At 36.5% G+C, this 17,500-nt stretch overlaps 2 protein-coding genes across 2 annotated transcripts in view; both read left to right on the forward strand.

The window, feature by feature from the left end:
• Window positions 1-12, forward strand: part of LOC136278250 (alpha-1B adrenergic receptor-like) — a 4,402-nt gene extending 4,390 nt beyond the window's left edge. The window contains exon 3 of the mRNA XM_066161759.1: window positions 1-12. This exon is cut by the window's left edge and continues 149 nt beyond it. Within this exon, the coding sequence (XP_066017856.1) occupies window positions 1-12 (12 nt within the window).
• A 16,771-nt stretch (window positions 13-16,783) lies between these two features.
• LOC131787624 (melanocyte-stimulating hormone receptor-like) overlaps window positions 16,784-17,500 on the forward strand; it is a 2,268-nt gene continuing 1,551 nt past the window's right edge. Inside the window, exon 1 of the mRNA XM_066161760.1 lies at window positions 16,784-17,450. Within this exon, the coding sequence (XP_066017857.1) occupies window positions 16,784-17,450 (667 nt within the window). The remainder of the gene's footprint in view (window positions 17,451-17,500) is intronic.

Consider the following 17,500-nt stretch of genomic DNA (forward strand, 5'->3'; position numbering starts at 1 on the left):
GAAATGGATTAAAGCGCTTCAACCTAGAAACAAGTCATTGTACAAAATCTAAAGGTATTGTAGAAACAAAGTTCTCTTATCATTGTGACTCTTAAGGCTATGACATCATAAGATATTTCAATTCGTATTTTCGCGTTGATCAACTATCAGGTGATCCTTTGGACCGTTTTAGCCGAAGATCTGTATGAAAAAAGAAAAAAGGAAGAGGGAAAAGAAATGTGGCGAATTATAGTTCCCATACTTTGGAAAGGGGAAAGTAACCAATGAATTTTCTGCTTTATAACTATGTAAAGGTGCACTAATTTTCAACACTTTTAGCTCTAAATGTTATTGTGAGAGGACAACTTTTGTAATATTATATACTTAACATAAATGTCACACTTGAAAAGCCTGCATCAAAAGCCTTGGTAAGGTCTAAAAAAAATCAGCAAAACAGCGCCTGACCATGTTGACGACAAGCTGACTTACATTAGAGATAGAGTCCTCCGCTTGTTAATGAATGCATAGTAATTAAGCCAAATATAACTTGCCCAGATGTTGCATAAAACGAAAAGGTTCAGTTTGCGTGTCGGGACTCCATCAATACATTCGCCAGCCATGCTTTATATCAGCAATTTAACCTAATCGGACTGTCTTGCACTATTTGCGCAACCAACTCAACTGGTTCGCCGATCTCTCCTCTACGTAATTGGCCATCAAATATTCATTGCTTCATCTGAACCGTTTTCATTTCAATTTGCTCGACAGTTTCTCATGAACATGTTCAAGCTTTTTTCATCCAACACAGTTATGGCTGGGAACATAAAGGATATTATCAGAATCAAGAACTTCACCAAATTGTGTGAAAAATTAATGGATTTTTAACCAAAATGAAGTCGTTACGAATAACAGTCCACAACATTACAACTTTGCATATTGTGTTTCTTAAATACTTTCTGCACGATTTTGCCTTGCTTTTCTCTTATTTTTTACGTAACGTACGATTGCCGTGATCAAATAGAAGACTTAGTTCTTCGTTTAATTGAAAGCGAAAGTCGTCGAAATACATCTCATAAGATACCACATGGTAATGATTCATTTTTACGCCAATCTCTGCCAGTCGGAATGCACTGTGTGAGTTCACTGACATATTTATCTAGCCTTTTTTTACGTTCAAAGAAGAATTTTACAACAAATAAGAAGAGGTTTAGAGTAGAGTAGCTTCTTTTATCCTCGCTATTAATTAAGGACATGAGGTGACACATTTCAATTAAATGTTAGTAGTTCGTGTTCGGCTTCTCTCTTGATTAAGTGATCATGAATTTAAAAACAAACACATGTTAAGAAATCAATTAGATTCATCTGTTATTTCTGTACGTGAATAGCATCCTCTGTTTTCTATGTTTGGGTGAAAAAACATTTTGAGATCCTTCTGGTCTGAATGGAAGTATTCGAGATCACTTGCCTCAGTTTTAATTTTTCGACTGCTTATAACAGATGTTTTTTGCGTTACTGATGGTCTTAGAATCTCGACACATGACAAAGGGAAAAGCAAACATTATTAACTTTTCATGATGAAAGCTTCGAAAACTAAAATTATCATAGCACACCTGGCCTCAACGTCTGACTTTATTATTCACTTTATTTAAAACAAGCCTTCGTTTGTCAGTTCATCAGGTATCGATAGAGGCCAAACACGAACAAATAAAATAACTTTAAATGTGTCGCCCATATTCTCTAATTAACAGCAGAGATAAAAGAAACACATCACTACTATTAAAGTCCTCTCCTTCAGCTCAAACTCTTCACTCAATGTCAAAATAGACTAATTGAATATACTAAAGAGCTCGTATGTACATAGTGGTCGGCTGAAATTACCGCGGAAATAAATTCATCGCCAGGTGGTGAAAATTTACCTAACGTTCTGTCTATCAACAACTTTCCCTCTCAGTCAACCAATAAACTGAAAGTTTTAATTTACCTCAGCTACATTATATCCCTTTAAAATCTTGAGAAAAATAAGAGAAAACCTTGCACGGGGCATCAAGAAAAATCATACTATATTCATAGTTTTGGCATTGTAGGTTATATTTATTGACTTTCCTTCTTTTTCAAGTGAGTAACAATCTGGCTCCACAACAAGTTCATAAAGTCCTTATTCGTGATATTTTTTTTGATTAATCAACTTGACATGCTCTGTCAAGTTCACGACAAACTTAAAGGCAAATTAAAAGTAAAGCAACAGAAGTAGAGCGATATATATTTCATGGCCAAATAAATATGGGGAAAAGACTACCACATTCATCGATGTTGATGTATGATAGTTCGCGTTCAAACGCACGTGATGGTTAAAACGATCATCAACTATCATGACCGTTTACCTATTGCTAAACTGAATGGCGTTTGCCTTAAATCCTCTTAACTGATGGTGTTTCCATTAGGCGTTTGTTGTATACCAAATAGGACTTTTTTCCTTTTTCCTAATCACTGAAAGCTTAATTTGTCCTCGAATAACACAATGTTGGAGCTAAAAGCATTAAACATCGCGATACCCTGATTTAAGTCAAGACACACGGAATTTTTTATTAGTTTCTTTCGCCGTTTTATTGTCAAAGGTCCCTCTTACCTTCGAAGGGCTATAAATTTCATTTCTCCTCTTTCCTTCTTTTTGCTTTAACGTTTAAGCTTTTGGCCATAATCTTTCTTAAGCTATTCTTGCTTAACTCAAGAATACGATATATTGATACATGTGCGGGTTATAACGGTCGGGGAACTTTTTCTAATGAACTCTTAGATTTTGTACAAGACCTTGCGAAAGATTTGTTTCGATTTAGTTCTAGGTTAAACTCTTTCATCCGTTTCTCTGCAAGAAAAAAGCCTCGCTGCTTTAAAAACTGCCTCTCTGAGCTCGGTCATACGCCAACAATACAAAAATGGATTGATAGACGAGTTCATGAGTACTACAGTGAATGAGAAAGTCGGTATGACTTTTAAATCCACACCAATAAAACCCGAAATAATTACAGCAATTGAAAATGGAGAGTAACATAAAATCATCGCTAAGAAATATATAAAAATATTTTTTGCACTCCTAGTCGATTGTCGTATGTGATGGTTGTTTGTATCGATTGAATTTTCCACTGCTTGTTGTTGAATGTGAATTTGCAACTGATGCCGACGAACAATTCGGTGAATCTTGATGAAACAAACAAAGTTAACTAAAAGGGAAATTGTGATACCGAAAGCTGAAACATAATAATGATAAATACTCGGCGACCAAATAAATGAAAAAGTGAATAACATGATAATACACCAAATAGTTACTATTGTATAGATTGCCCGGCTTGTTGTCATTAAATTTGGGTACTGCAGGTGATAGTGGAGAGCTAAGAAACGATCCACTGTTATGGCTGTCATCGTCCAAAGAGAGACACTGCACCCAGCAAATCCCATTGCTGTTACTGCTTTTGGTAGTGCTGAGACGGTTCTTACTATTTGTTCTGCTATATAAGCTGGCTGTACAACCAATCCCACAAGTAGATCTGCAACAGCCAAATTGCAGAGAAAAATGACAGACGGTGAACGAATCGATGGTGTCCTCAATATGGCGACTAACACAAGAGCGTTACCAATGATGGATAACAACATCAAAGGTGCATTGAGGATGCAGTTTGCTGTAACTTCTGTCTCAAAACCACTCTTGGGGTTAGCTTCGTTGTTGCTGGAATAGTTCGCCTCAAATTTGCTTGTCATCATTGTGAAAATAATTGAAGGTTTTGCTCAGCGTTTGATGGAATATCTGATGGAAGGATAGTGATAACTCATTTGAATATGGCCTTGGGGAAAAAAAACAAATACCATTTAAGAGTAAAATTGGGTTTCCTGTCAGAGAAGGTGTTTTCCACCTAATTCAGGCCATAATTATATCTGCAAGTAACCAAATGAATTCATGGCGTTATTTGTGCGTTAAAGTGAGTGATAGTTGCAAAAAGCGAACTGCTGAGTTTTTACGGTTTAGCATTGGAGGAAGTGATTCGCATTTCTTTTAATCATAGCAATGGGTCTTGTTAGTATGAATAAAAAAGGTCATAAATAAGATCGCAGTGCACATTGATAAGGGTGCGTACAATTCCGTGGAATATGCAAATAATTTCCTGTTTTCTCTTAAACTGTCTATTCTATGTTATGGTTTGAAAATTGTATTTCAAAAAGAAGCTGAAAACTACAAACAAGAGACTCTAGAAACCTTAACTATAATTAAAAAGTATAAAAGAATTTCATATCCAGAGGAAAACGATAACTTGCTGTCTTCGTTTCTGTTATTATTTCAATTTATATGCATCTGTTATCTTTGTACGTGTGTAGTTCCTTCTGTTTCTCAGTTTGGGTAAAAAGTCAATATATGCAGATAACCTGCAGATTAGCATAATAACATTTTGAGATCCCTCTCATTCGGTTGGATGTATTCGAGATGGTTTCAGTTTAGTTTGAATTTTGTTAACTGAATATTACAGACGTTTTACTTCTCAGTTAATATTCTCAATGTGTAGACACATGACTCAGAGAAAGACAACATTACTTAATGTCTTACTTTGTTTTCGTTTCTCAATTCTTCTTCACTTTATTAAGAGAGAAGCCATGCAAGGAGAAGCAAAACTTAACCAGAAGAAGTTACTCTACAGTAACCTGCTCTACTTTGTTTTTGAACTCTTCCTTCAACGTTAAAATAGCTTGATAAATATGCCGATGAAAACGCACCGCGCAACCCGTTTGGCTGAAATTGACGAGGAAATAAATTCACGACCATATGGTAATTTATTTACTAAGTGACTGAGTGGGAGGACCGCACGCGAAAATATTGGACCCAAGATCATGAAGTACGGACCGAGCACAGCGAGGCTCGTGCACTATGACCAAAGCAACAAACTTGCACTCTATTTGCAATTCTACTCGTGTTACAGGTTTGCACTCGTGTTATATAAAAAATTCACTCGTTTTCAGCCAATCAGACGCGCGTAATTTCTTTTATGTTTATTGTTACAAACGTAACCAAGAATTCGCACGCGAAGAATGTATCCGATGAACCTGCTTGCCCATAGTTACACTATATGACTTTAGGGTAATTCAGTGTTATCAACTGAGTTGATAACGAAAATTGGCCACCGTTAAGAGTTAAAAAGGCTGACGTTTCGAGCGTTAGCCCTTCGTCAGAGCCCTTCGTCAATCGCTCTAACGAAGGGCTAACGCTCGAAACGTCAGCCTTTTAACTCTTAACGGTGACCAATTTTCGTTCTCAACTCAGTTGATAACACTAAATTACCCCGTTATACTTTTCCTCCGACGCAGCACCGCAGTTTCTTTAGAAACTTACCCCCTTTATTTATATGGCGTCAGGCTTAGTTGACGACAGTAACTGGTTTGGTTTTATCAAGGCATTTGATGAAGGCTTCATGTGTTACATTCATTGAGAATATACAGTATTTATTCATTTTCTTCACAATTCGAAGTTAAATTGTACTCTTTCAATGACATTTTAGAGCAATTAGTGTTAAAAATCGTTGCACTCTCCAGGCTTTTTCTCATCGTTTAAGGGATCAATATTTCGTTACATTTCGCTTCCTTCAATCCTCGTCGGTAATATAAAGACCTTTGGCTGAGACCTTTCCAAACGATCACCTGCCGGTTGATCAACAAGTGGATACGAATTCAAATGCCTCACGATGTCGTAACTGTGTGGGTCACAACAGTCATAGGACTTTTTTTCTCCAGGGAAGACTCTAAGATTATATATGTGTTATTGACAAAGCGTGAGGTCAAGATGGCCGGATATCACCCGACTTCTTCCTTTGCTTTTTTATGGACCGAGACGAAGTCGAGGACCATTAAAACGGAGAAAAAAAGAGGCTATTATTCAGCTATCTTGACCGAAAAAGCTTGGTCAATAAAGGGTGTATCATACAGCAAAAATTTTTCGCTTTGGTAAGAATCAAGAATGAATTATTTATTTCGAGAGCCAGGAGAGAAAGCCAAATGTGCTTTTAGCACACTAAACCAACGAGAAGATTTGATGTTTTCTTTGCTTTGACCGTATCCTGTCGTGTTTTTGCCAATTAATCACCGATGTTGCCTGAGAATTACGATACGTGTAAGTCCGCTCGGACTTGTGCACTTATAAATGCTGCGATATTTTCACGATATTATCACGTTATTCTCTTTTTCATTTACTCGGTCGCCGAGTTTTCATTACTTTCCTGCAGCCTTTTGTATCACAATTTGCTTTTTAGTTTGCTTGGTTTGTTTCATCAAGATTCACCGAATTGTTCATCGGCATCAGTTGCAAATTCACGTTCAGCAACAAGCACTGGAAAATTCAACTGATACAAATAAACAGCAAATACGGCAATCAACAAAGAGTGCAAAAAGTATTTTCATATATTTCCTCGTCATGATTTTATTCAACACTCCATCATTTTTTGTTCATATTATTTCAGCCATAAATAATCTAAACTCGATAATTCTCTGGACCTTTCCGGTTACTGTAGTGTTCGTGATCTCGTCTATCAAACCATTTCTATATTGCTGGCTTATTCCCGAGCTCCGAACGGCAGTTTTTTAAACAGCGAGGCTTTTATCTTGTAGAGAAATGGATTAAACGTAAACTCAGTCCGTGAAGTGCTCTTCATCATATTTCTGTTCTTTTAAGCATAACCTCTTTCTTCCCCTCGAACTCCAGTCGTTTTTAACAGCGCTTGACCATGATGACGACAATCCGACTAACAATAGAAATAGAGTCCTCCGCTTGCTAATGAATGCATAGTAATTAATTATAGGCCAAAGATAACTTGGCCAGATGTCGCATTAAACGAAAAGGTTCAGTTTGCGTCTCGGGACTCCATCAATATATTCGCCAGCCATGCTTTATATCAGCAATTTAATCCAATCGGACCGTCTTGCTCTATTTGCGCAACCAACTGATTCGCCGATCTCTCCTCTACATATTGGCCATCAAATATCCATTGCTTCATCTCAACCGTTTTAATTTCAATATGCTTGTCAGTTTCTCATGAATATGTTTAAGCTCTTTTTATCCAACACAGTTATGGCTGGGAACAAAAAAGAGTATTATCTTTTTATCCAACACAGTTATGGCTGGGAACAAAAAAGAGTATTATCAGAAGCATGATCTTTACCAAGTCGTATAAAAGTTAATAGATTTTAAACCAAAACGAAGTCGTTACGAATAACAGCCCACAACATAACTTTGCATATGGTGTTTCTTAAATACTTTCTGCATGATTTTGCCTTGCTTTTCTCTTGTTTTTTACGTAGCGTACGATTTCCGTGGTCAAATAGAAGCGAACTGAACGCGAAAGTCGTTAAAGGACATCTCATGAGATAAAGTTTTACCACATGGTAATGATTTCATTTTCTAGCCGACTTCTGCCAGTCGGAATACACATTGCGAGTTCATTGCTACATTGATCGAGCTTTTTTTTACGTTCAAAGAATAATTTTAAAATAAAGTAGAAGAGGTTTAGAGAAGAGTAGCTTCTTTTATCCTCGCTATTACTTAGAGACGTAGGGTAACACATTTAAGTTAAATTTTACTAATTTTACTAGTTCGTGTTTGGCTTTTCTCTTGATTAAGTGATCATGACTTTAAAAACAAAGACATGTTAAGAAATCAATTAGATTCATCTGTTATTTCTGTACGTGAATAGCATCTTCTGTTTTCCATGTTTTTTTTTTTTAATTTTTTAAAATTTTTTTTTCCTGTTTGGTTAGAAAAACATTTTAAGATCCTTATGGTCTGGATGGAAGTATTCGAGATCATTTGCCTTCGTCTTAATTCTTCAGCTGCTTACAACAGATTTTTTTTTACGTTACTGAGGGCCTTAATGTCTCGAAACATGACAGGGATGGAAGTATTCGAGATCATTTTCCTTCGTCTTAATTCTTCAGCTGCTTACAACAGACTTTTTTTTACGTTACTGAGGGCCTTAATGTCTCGAAACATGACAGGGAAAAGCAAACATTATTTACTTTATATAACGAAAGCCTTCGTGTGTCAGTTCATCAGTTTATTGATAGAGGCCATAACTTAAATGTGTCACCCATATTCTCTCCTTCAGCTCAAACTCCTTATTCAAAGTCAAAATAGACTAATATGCTAAAGAGCTCGTATGTACATACTAATCGGCTGAAATTGCCGCGGAAATAAATTTGTCGCCATGTGGTAAAAATTTACCTAACGTACTGTCTATCAACAACTTTCCCTCTGAGTCAACCGATGAACTGAAAGTCTTAATTTACCCCAACTACATTATATCCCTTTAAAATCTCGAGAAAAATAAGAGAAAACCTGGCACAGAGTATCCAAAAAAAAACACATTATATTCATAGTTGTAGCATTGTGGGTTATATTTATATATATTTTTTTGTGATAATACACCAAATAGTTATTATTGTATAGATTTCCCGGCTTGTTGTCATAATAAATACTTTCGGCATGATTTTGCCTCGCTTTCCTCTTGTTTTTTTACGTAACGTACGATTGCCGTGGTCAAATAGAAGACTTAGTTCTTCGTTTAACTGAAAGCGAAAGCCGTTGAAGGACATCTCATAGCATAAAGTATTACCACATAGTAATGAATTCATTTTCACGCCGTTTTCAGCCAGACGGAATATACTATGCGAGTTCATTGCCATATTGACTGAGCTTTTTTTACCTTCAAAGAAGAATTTTAAAACAAAGAAGAAGATGTTTAGAGTAGAGTAGCTTCTTTTATCCTCGCTATTGATTAAAGACATAAGGTGACACATTTAAGTTAAATTTTACTAGTTTGTGTTTAGCTTCTCTCTCGATTAAGTGATCATGAATTTACAAACAAAAACATGTTAAAAAATCAATTAGATTCATCTGTTACTTCTGTACGTGAATAGCATCTTCTGTTTTACATGTTTGGGCAGAAAAACACTTAAAGATTCTTCTGGTCTAGATGGAAGTATTCGAGATCATTTGCCTTAGTTTTAATTTTTTAATTATATCCCTTTAAAACCTCGATATAAATAAAAGAAAACCTGGAGCAGAGTATTAAAAAAACATTATATTCATAGTCGTAGCATTGTGGTTTATATTTATTTACTTTCATTCTCTTTTAAGTAACACTCTGGCTCCACAACGAGTTCATTGGATTAATCAACTTGACAAACTCTACAAAATTCATGACAAACTTAAAGGCAAATTAAAAATAAAGCACCAGAAATAGAGCGATATATATTTTACGGTCTAAATTTCATTTCTCTCCTTTCCCTCTTTTCCCTTTAATGTTTAAGCTTTCGGCCAAAATCTTTCTTAAGGACCCCCCTTTTCGTGCTTGACTCAAGAATACGAGATATTGATACATGTGCGGGTGACAACGATCGGGGAACTTTGTTTTCTACTGAACCCTTATATTTTTTACAAGACCTTACCGAAGATTTGTTTCGATTTATTACTAGGTTAGAGCTCTTTCATCCGTTTGTCTGCAAGAAAAAAGCTTCACTGTTTTAAAAACTGCCGTTCTGAGCTCGGGCATTCGCCAACAATACAAAAATGGATTGATGGACGAGTTCATGAGTACTACAGTGAATGGGAAAGTCTGTAAAACTTTGAAATCTACACTAGTAAAACCAGAAATAATTACAACAATTGAAAATGGAGAGTAACATAAAATCATCGCGAGGAAATATATAAATATATTTTTTGCACTCTTAGTTGATTGTCGTATGTGATGGTTTTTTGCATCAGTTGAATTTTCCACTGCTTGTTGTTGAACGTGAATTTGCAACTGATGCCGACGAACAATTCGGTAAATCTTGATGAAACAAACCAAGCAAACTAAAAGGCAAATTGTGATACAAAAAGCTGTCAGAAAATAATAAATACGCCGCGACCAAAAAATTGAAAAAGAGAATAACGTGTTATTACACCAAAGAGTTACTATTGTATAGATTGCCCGGCTTGTTGTCATTAAATTTGGGTACTGCAAGTGATAGTGGAGAGCTAAGAAACGATCCACTGTTATGACTGTTATCGTCCAAAGAGAGACACCGCACATGGCAAATCCCATTGCTCCTACTGCTTCTGATAGTGTTGGAACGGTTCTTGCTATTTGTTCTGCTATATAAGTTGGTTGTACTACCAATCCCACCAGAAAATCTGTAACAGCCAAATTGCAGAGAAAAATGACGGACGGTGAACGAGTTGATGGCGTCCTCAATATGGCGACTAACACAAGAGCGTTACCAATGATGGATAGCAACATTAAAGGTGCATTGAGGATGCAGTTTGCAATAACTGCCGTCTGAATACCACTCTTGGGGTTAGCTTCTGTGTTGTTGGAATAGTTCGCTTGAATTTTGTTTGTCATCATTGTGAAAATAATTGAATGGTTTTGTTTAGCGATTGATGGAATATCTGAGGGAAGGATAATAATTACTCATCTGATTATGGCCTTGGGGGAAAAAAAAACAAATACTATTTTAGATTCAAATTAGGCCTGCTGTCAGCGAAGGTGTTTTTCACCTAATTCAGGTCGTAATTGTATCTGCAAATAAACCGCTGAATTCACGGCGTTATTTCCACTGTGAGGTGAGCGATAGCTGCAAAAAGCGATGGTTTAGTATTGGAGGAAGCGATCTGCATTTCTTTTAGTCGTAGCATTCATATTGATACGAAAAAAATGTCATGAATAAGATCGCAGCGCAAATTGATAAGGGTAAGTGCAATTCCGTGGAATACGCAAATAACCTCCTGTTTTCTGTTTGACTGTAGATTCTATGGTATTGTCTGTAGTTTTCTGGTTCTTGACTGAGAACCAAAAAAACTACAGACAATAGACTCTAGGAACATTGATTATATTTACAAAGAATAGAGGAAACTAATATCCAGAGAAAAACGATAACTTGCTGTCTTCGTTTCTCTTATTATTTTAATTTAGATTCATCTGTTATCTTTGTACGTGTGTAGTTTCTTATGTTTCTCAGCTTGGGTAAAAATTCAATATATGCAGATTTTGTGCAGATCAGTAGAATACCATTTTGAGATCCCTCTTATTTGGTTGGAAGTATTTGAGATGGTTTCAGTTTAATTTTAAAATTTTGTAAACTTCCTATTACAGATGTTTTCTACTTCACTTTCTCAACTACAACTTCTTACCTCAACCTTTCAGCGGCACTTAGATTTGTCACAGTAATTGCTGGTGACGAGTAAATTTGAAGCAACTACTCGAACAACACTAATAAAATATTAATCTGATTCTTAAGAATGTCATGATTTAATAACTCATTATGCTTCGACCAATCACCAGTATAACTTCTTCAACCTAACCGCTTTTTTTTAAACCCTCATCGGACTAGCGGTACAACCAGGTGACATCGAAAATTAAAAAGCATGAAGAGAAAAATTTTAATAATTTTTTAGTCTCGAAACAAAAATACTTATCCTTCCTTGCAAACCAAACAACTCTGACCTTGTGTGCCATTTTCCTTCGTAACCTAAAGTTGAGAAGGTATCAAAGAGATTAAAGTTTAATCTCTTTGAGAGTCCTTTGATCGAGAGGAAAGATAAAAGGAAAAAAATAAGGCTAAATATGGCTCCTTTAGATAGAAAGAAAAAGCCTGCATGAAGGAATGGAGAAAGAATCGAATGAATTCCTTGCTTCACAACAATATCTGGGTACATTTCAAACTCGATGATTTTACACAATCTTAATTATGAAATTTTCACCTGGGCCAGTCACGTAAACCTTTTCAATTTTCAAGAGGATTCAAAAAAGTGCTTCGTAAATATAATGACTTTTGATGCTGGAAACTACTCCTAAACTACCTAGAAAGAACGCCTGACGCAACCGCGTTAAAGAGTACTTATAACCGCTGTTATTTACGTAAAAAACTTCCTTTTACCTGGATAATAGCTCTCGGAATTGTCTCTTGATTCAAGTGACCACTCGTCTTAATTCATCATGTCTAATTTTCAAACATTTAAAACAAACATTAAAAAGTCTAGATATCGACAATAGAAGATTGATATTCATTCGCTTGTCGAGTGTTCTTAATCATATTTCTGTTCTTTTAAGTATAACCTCTATCTTCCCGTCCAACTCCAATAGTTTCTAACAGCGCCTGACCATATTGACGACAACCTGACTTACAATAGAGATAGAGTCCACCGATTTTAAATGAATGAATAGTAATTAAGCCAAAGATACCTTTGCCAGATGTCGCATAAAACGAAAAGGTTCAGTTTGCGTGTCGGGACTCCATCAATACTTTCGCCGGCCATGCCTTATATCGGCAATTTAACCCATTCGGGCCGTCTTTCACTATTTGCGCAACCAATTCAACTGGTTCGCCGATCTCTCCTCTACTTAATTGGCCATCAAATATCAATGCTTCATCTCAAACGTTTTAATTTTCAATATGCTTGTCAGTTTCTCGTGAATATGTTCAAGCTTTTTTCATCCAACACAGTTATGGCTGGGAACAAAAAGAGTATTATCAGAATCATGAACTTCAACAAATTGTGTAAAAACTAATGGATTTTTAACCAAAATGAAGTCGTTATCGATAACAGCCCACAACATTATAACTTTTCATAATGTGTTTCGTAAATAATTTTTGCATGATTTTACCTTGAATATATTATACTGAATATATTATAACGGAAATTGTTATTGACGGACCAATACCCATTATAATGTAGAGAGGATCATCCCAGCACTCACGAAAGATAAGTTTTTGGCCACCAATTTGAATTCAATTTTTAAGAGGACCTTAACGAATAAAAGAGGGCAGATAGAAATACAGCTTATATGTCAAAAGAGCTTGGTGACGCTCTGAGGCAGCTCCAATTAAGAGCAGTTAGGCAAGAAGACAGTGTTACAAATTCAAGTGAAGAAAAGTGAGAGGAACAAGAATGGCTGATTCAATTGAAAGATACTTTTTCGGGAAAGATAAAAGTCCTGAACCCATACTTGTCCTAAACAGTGTCCTAAATGCTCCCCCAATGGTTATTTCCATTATTGGCAACATTTTGTAGCTCGTCGCCGTATTGAGAACGCCTTCGATCCGTTCTCAAAAGAAAACCAGAACTGGCCAAGAACTTCTCGTATTGCGGTCGGAGAGAAGGTAAAATAAACTAAACAAGACACCATGAAATTGTTCGAAAAAGATCCATTTGTTTCAAGATGTTCGCAGATGAAAATTCCAGATCGGTCTAACAAAATATTTCAAAATTCCAATGCTAATATTATGCCTGACAGTTCACTACCAGGGAAAGGTCAAATTTTTTCGGATGCAGGTTTTTTCTATAGGTACTAAGTCAGATGAAATACAGCTTCTGTCACCAAAAACAGGGTTTTATGGGGTGGGACCATATATGAGCCTCGTCAGATGCCCTAGTTTACCGTAGAGTCTCTGTTTCTCATTTGTTTGAAAGTGCATTATAAATTATACCTTAGAGTATTGTTAATAATGATCATATCGTAACTTTTGAGGCAAAACAAGTAATGTATTGTACAAGAGAATGTCAACAGATGTTATTCTCTTGACTGTAACTGATGTTTCTGTTTATATCTTCCTACTATACTCAAGTCAAGGATTATTGTAAGTTAAACTAAAGAAAAATGATAGAAATGGAATGAAAAGAAAAGGGAGTAGTCAAAATTAATGTATTGATAATGGCTTTATGATAACTTATCTATTATAAATGATTTTGTGACCTTTGGCGTAATGATCTCTCTTGTGGGTAAGGTAATGGTAATGTAGTTGGTGAAGAGCAGTTGAGGTATTCCGTATGATATTTTTATAAGTCGTGTGTTGTTAAGAATGTGTTGTTCGAGAGTCTATGTAACACAAGTATATCAATCATTAATAATTAAAAAAAGCTAATCTGTATCAATTTGCGAATATGTACTCAAATTATTAAAGGGGTACCCACGAGGCTCGGGGTCATTTATCTAAGTGTTATTTGTTTTTTTGTGTGAAGGTGAAACCGATTTCAATCTTGATGTAACTAAAAATAATTGTAACAACAAAATATCACACTTGGCTTCTTTTTTAAAAGTGAAAGTTTTCCAAAATCTGAAAGTGCTAGTTCAAATGACCATAGCGAAACACAATCATGGAAATGCTTCCAAATAACAAGCTGTACGATTCTGGAGCTTCTGCAGCTCACTCAGAAGGGCCAATACCACAGTTTCCCCAAACAACATTACAATAATGGAAATGTGTTCGGATTTAAGTATTATTCTACACATCTAACAAAACATTAAAATGAATAAGATGCCGTTTTCTTTGAATTGCACCCAAAACAGAGTCAATCTTTTTACAAATACTCTTTATGTCATTGTGACATTCCTAGTTAAAGTTTCAAGTGGTCAACATGCACCTCAACTAACTTCGAAGATGAAACATGCATTACTGGATGGTTGTTGATCATGCAAGATGGAATTTCTGGGCCTCTAGCTGGACACACTTAATCTAAACTCGATTTTCGTTAAGTTAAGGGTCAGTTTATTTGGTGATACCAATGGGTATATCCTATTTAAATCAGTCATTAAAGAAAGTCAACGATAGTCTTAAATCTGCAGTGGCAAAGGTTAGGCTGTCATCTGTATACATTCTAGGTTGTGAAAAAAAAAACCAATTTGGCAGGTCATTGATATACAGTAGGAACACTAAAGTCCTTTAATAGTGCCCTGAGGGACACCATGATTGATTAATTTTGAGTTGACGGCATTAAGCATTTCTAAGTTGAGTTTGATTGGTCGATGAAAGTTTTACTAAAACACGGGATTAATTATGCCTGTAAAAATTGCAAAAATGAAATAAAGAAATGCCTATCATTCAAAGGAACCTAAGATCTTTGCAGATGATCAGAAAATAAAAAAGCTATAAATCATAAACAAAAGCGATATGCTTCCTTTTCTTCGGTAAACTGCGCTAACTCAAAAAAATTAATGCTTTTTCTCAATTGCCTAAATACTCGTAATTTTCACAATGTGACAACCTTTCGGCGGCGATGAAATTTTCTAGTTCTCGACTCGAGTTGTCTTCGTCGTGCTCGTCTTTCCCATTCATCCCTTCGTCTTCCTCCAAAATCTCTAAGAAACCAACTCAAAAGTCTGGTATGCCTACTTTTGAATTGTTCTTTTTCTTCGTTTGCGTACTTGTCCTTTTAATATGTCCCTTCAAGAGACATTTTGGCGATCAAAGCAAACTTTCGAACTGAGAGGGCCGATCTTGCCATGACAGCCAATCAGAACACAGTATATCTTCGATGGTATTACACCTACCCTTCCCATCGTGTGCTGCGACCTTATACACAACCTTACTCTTTCTTATTAATTATGCACCATCAACTGGAAGCTTTGCACCCAGACGAGGTTCAAATTTCCCACCTCAGGGTACAGACGACAGTCAAATGTTCAAGCTTCGATTTCATCGACGCATAAGGCCCACTGCAATTATGGCCTGAATTGGCTAGAAAACACCTTCGCTGACAGCAGGCCCAATTTGAATCCAATATAATATTTGTTTTTTTCCACAAGGCCATATTCAAACGAGTTATCATTGTCTTTGGGCCGCCGTCACCACCAAAAATACAAGTATGTCAAATAGATCAGCAAATACAAAGCTGGTTTAAGGATTCAGTTTTCCATCACGAAACAGAACATTCTAAACATGAATAGTTTAGCCAAATGATAAACGGTCTAGTTGTCCATGTCGAGTTAGAACATGAAATTTTGAAATGGACTAGCTCAATTGCGAATAGCTTAGCCCTCATTTGCAATCCAGTACGCAAACGGTGTAGCGTTATGTCAAATGGCTCAGCTTAATGTCCAGTGGTACTGAGTACACACATACATTGTGGCGTTGCGTGAAATGGCTTAGCGCAATTTCGAATAGCACAGCACACATACAAACGGTGTAGTGTTGCGTGAATTGGCTCAGTGTAATGTAGAATGGTACAGTGTACATACAAAGTACATACAAACAGTGTAGCGTTGCTTGAAATGGCTCAGCCTAATGTCGAATGGTACAGCGTACACAAAAATGGTGTAGCGTTACGTCGAATGGCTTTGCAGAATATCAGACGCTCTAGCATTAAATTACTTAGCATGACATGAAATATTTCGAAGTTGTGGCGAATCGTCGAGCTTGCTTGTGGCGTGACGTGAAGGCTATCTCGCCGAAACCACCAAAAAGACAAACCGCAAATAGAACAGAGATCTACTGGGAGGCATGACGTCATCGAATGTAAAGATTGGCGCGAAACCATCACTTTGTGTAGTCCCTGTGTTGAAGAGTCTTCACTTCACTTCAGCCAATTTGTAACTTTTTCAGTTGGTAGGTTTTTTATCTTTTTTTCCTGCCGATATTGTAGTTATTCGTTGTCGTTCGTGAAAGAGTTAACTGAAATAATGACTGAATTCTACTATGGTTTACACAGTTTGCACGCGTCGGTTAGCCTGAATGTTTAAACCTACATTCGATGACGTCGTGCCCCCCAGCAGATCTCTGATCTATTTGCAGTTTGTATTTTTGGTGGTTTTCATGAAGGAAAACTAAACCGTCTATAATTTGGCCATACCATTCCTTTATTAGCTATGCTATCCTGCAGCTGATCCTTAGACCAGCTTTGCATTTGCTGATCTATTTTAAAATCCTTGTATTTTTGGTCGTGACAGTTGCCCATAGTTATCCTTTCATTAAATATTCAGTCAAACGCTGAACAAAACCTTCAATTACTTTCACAATGATGACAAGCAATTTTGAAGCAAACTATTCCAGCGACACAGAAGCTAACTCCAAGAGTGGTTTTGAGACAGTGGTTATTGCAAACTGCATCCTCAATGCACCTTTGATGTTGCTATCCATCATTGGTAACGCTCTTGTGTTAGTCGCCATATTGAAGACGCCATCGATTCGTTCACCTTCCGTCATTTTTCTCTGCAGTTTGGCTGTTTCAGATCTTCTTGTGGGATTGGTGGCACAACCAGTTTATATAGCAGCTGAAATAGCAAGAACCGTCCGATATTTTCAAGCAGCAGACACAGTGGGATTTGCTGGGTGCGGCGTTTCCCTTGCGACGATGACAGCCATAACAGTGGATCGTTTCTTAGCTCTCCACTATCACCTGCAGTACCCAAATTTAATGACAACAAGCCGGGCAATCTATACAATAATAACTATTTGGTTTATTATCACGTTATTCTCTTTTTCAATTCTTTGGTCGCGGAGTATTCAGTACTTTCTTGCAGCTTTTTGTAACACAATTTGCCTTTTAGTTTGCTTGATTTGTTTCATCAAGATTCACCGAATTGTTCGTCGGCATCAGTTGCAAATTCAACTTCAACAACAAGCAGTGGAAAATTCAATCGATACAAACAACCATCACATACGACAATCAACTAAGAGTGCAAAAAGTATTTTCATTTATTGTTTTTTTAGAGGGCACGGTAACGAATCCTGCAAT

This window comes from Pocillopora verrucosa, chromosome 14 (genome assembly GCF_036669915.1).
Source record: "Pocillopora verrucosa isolate sample1 chromosome 14, ASM3666991v2, whole genome shotgun sequence".
Classification (NCBI taxonomy): domain Eukaryota; kingdom Metazoa; phylum Cnidaria; class Anthozoa; order Scleractinia; family Pocilloporidae; genus Pocillopora; species Pocillopora verrucosa.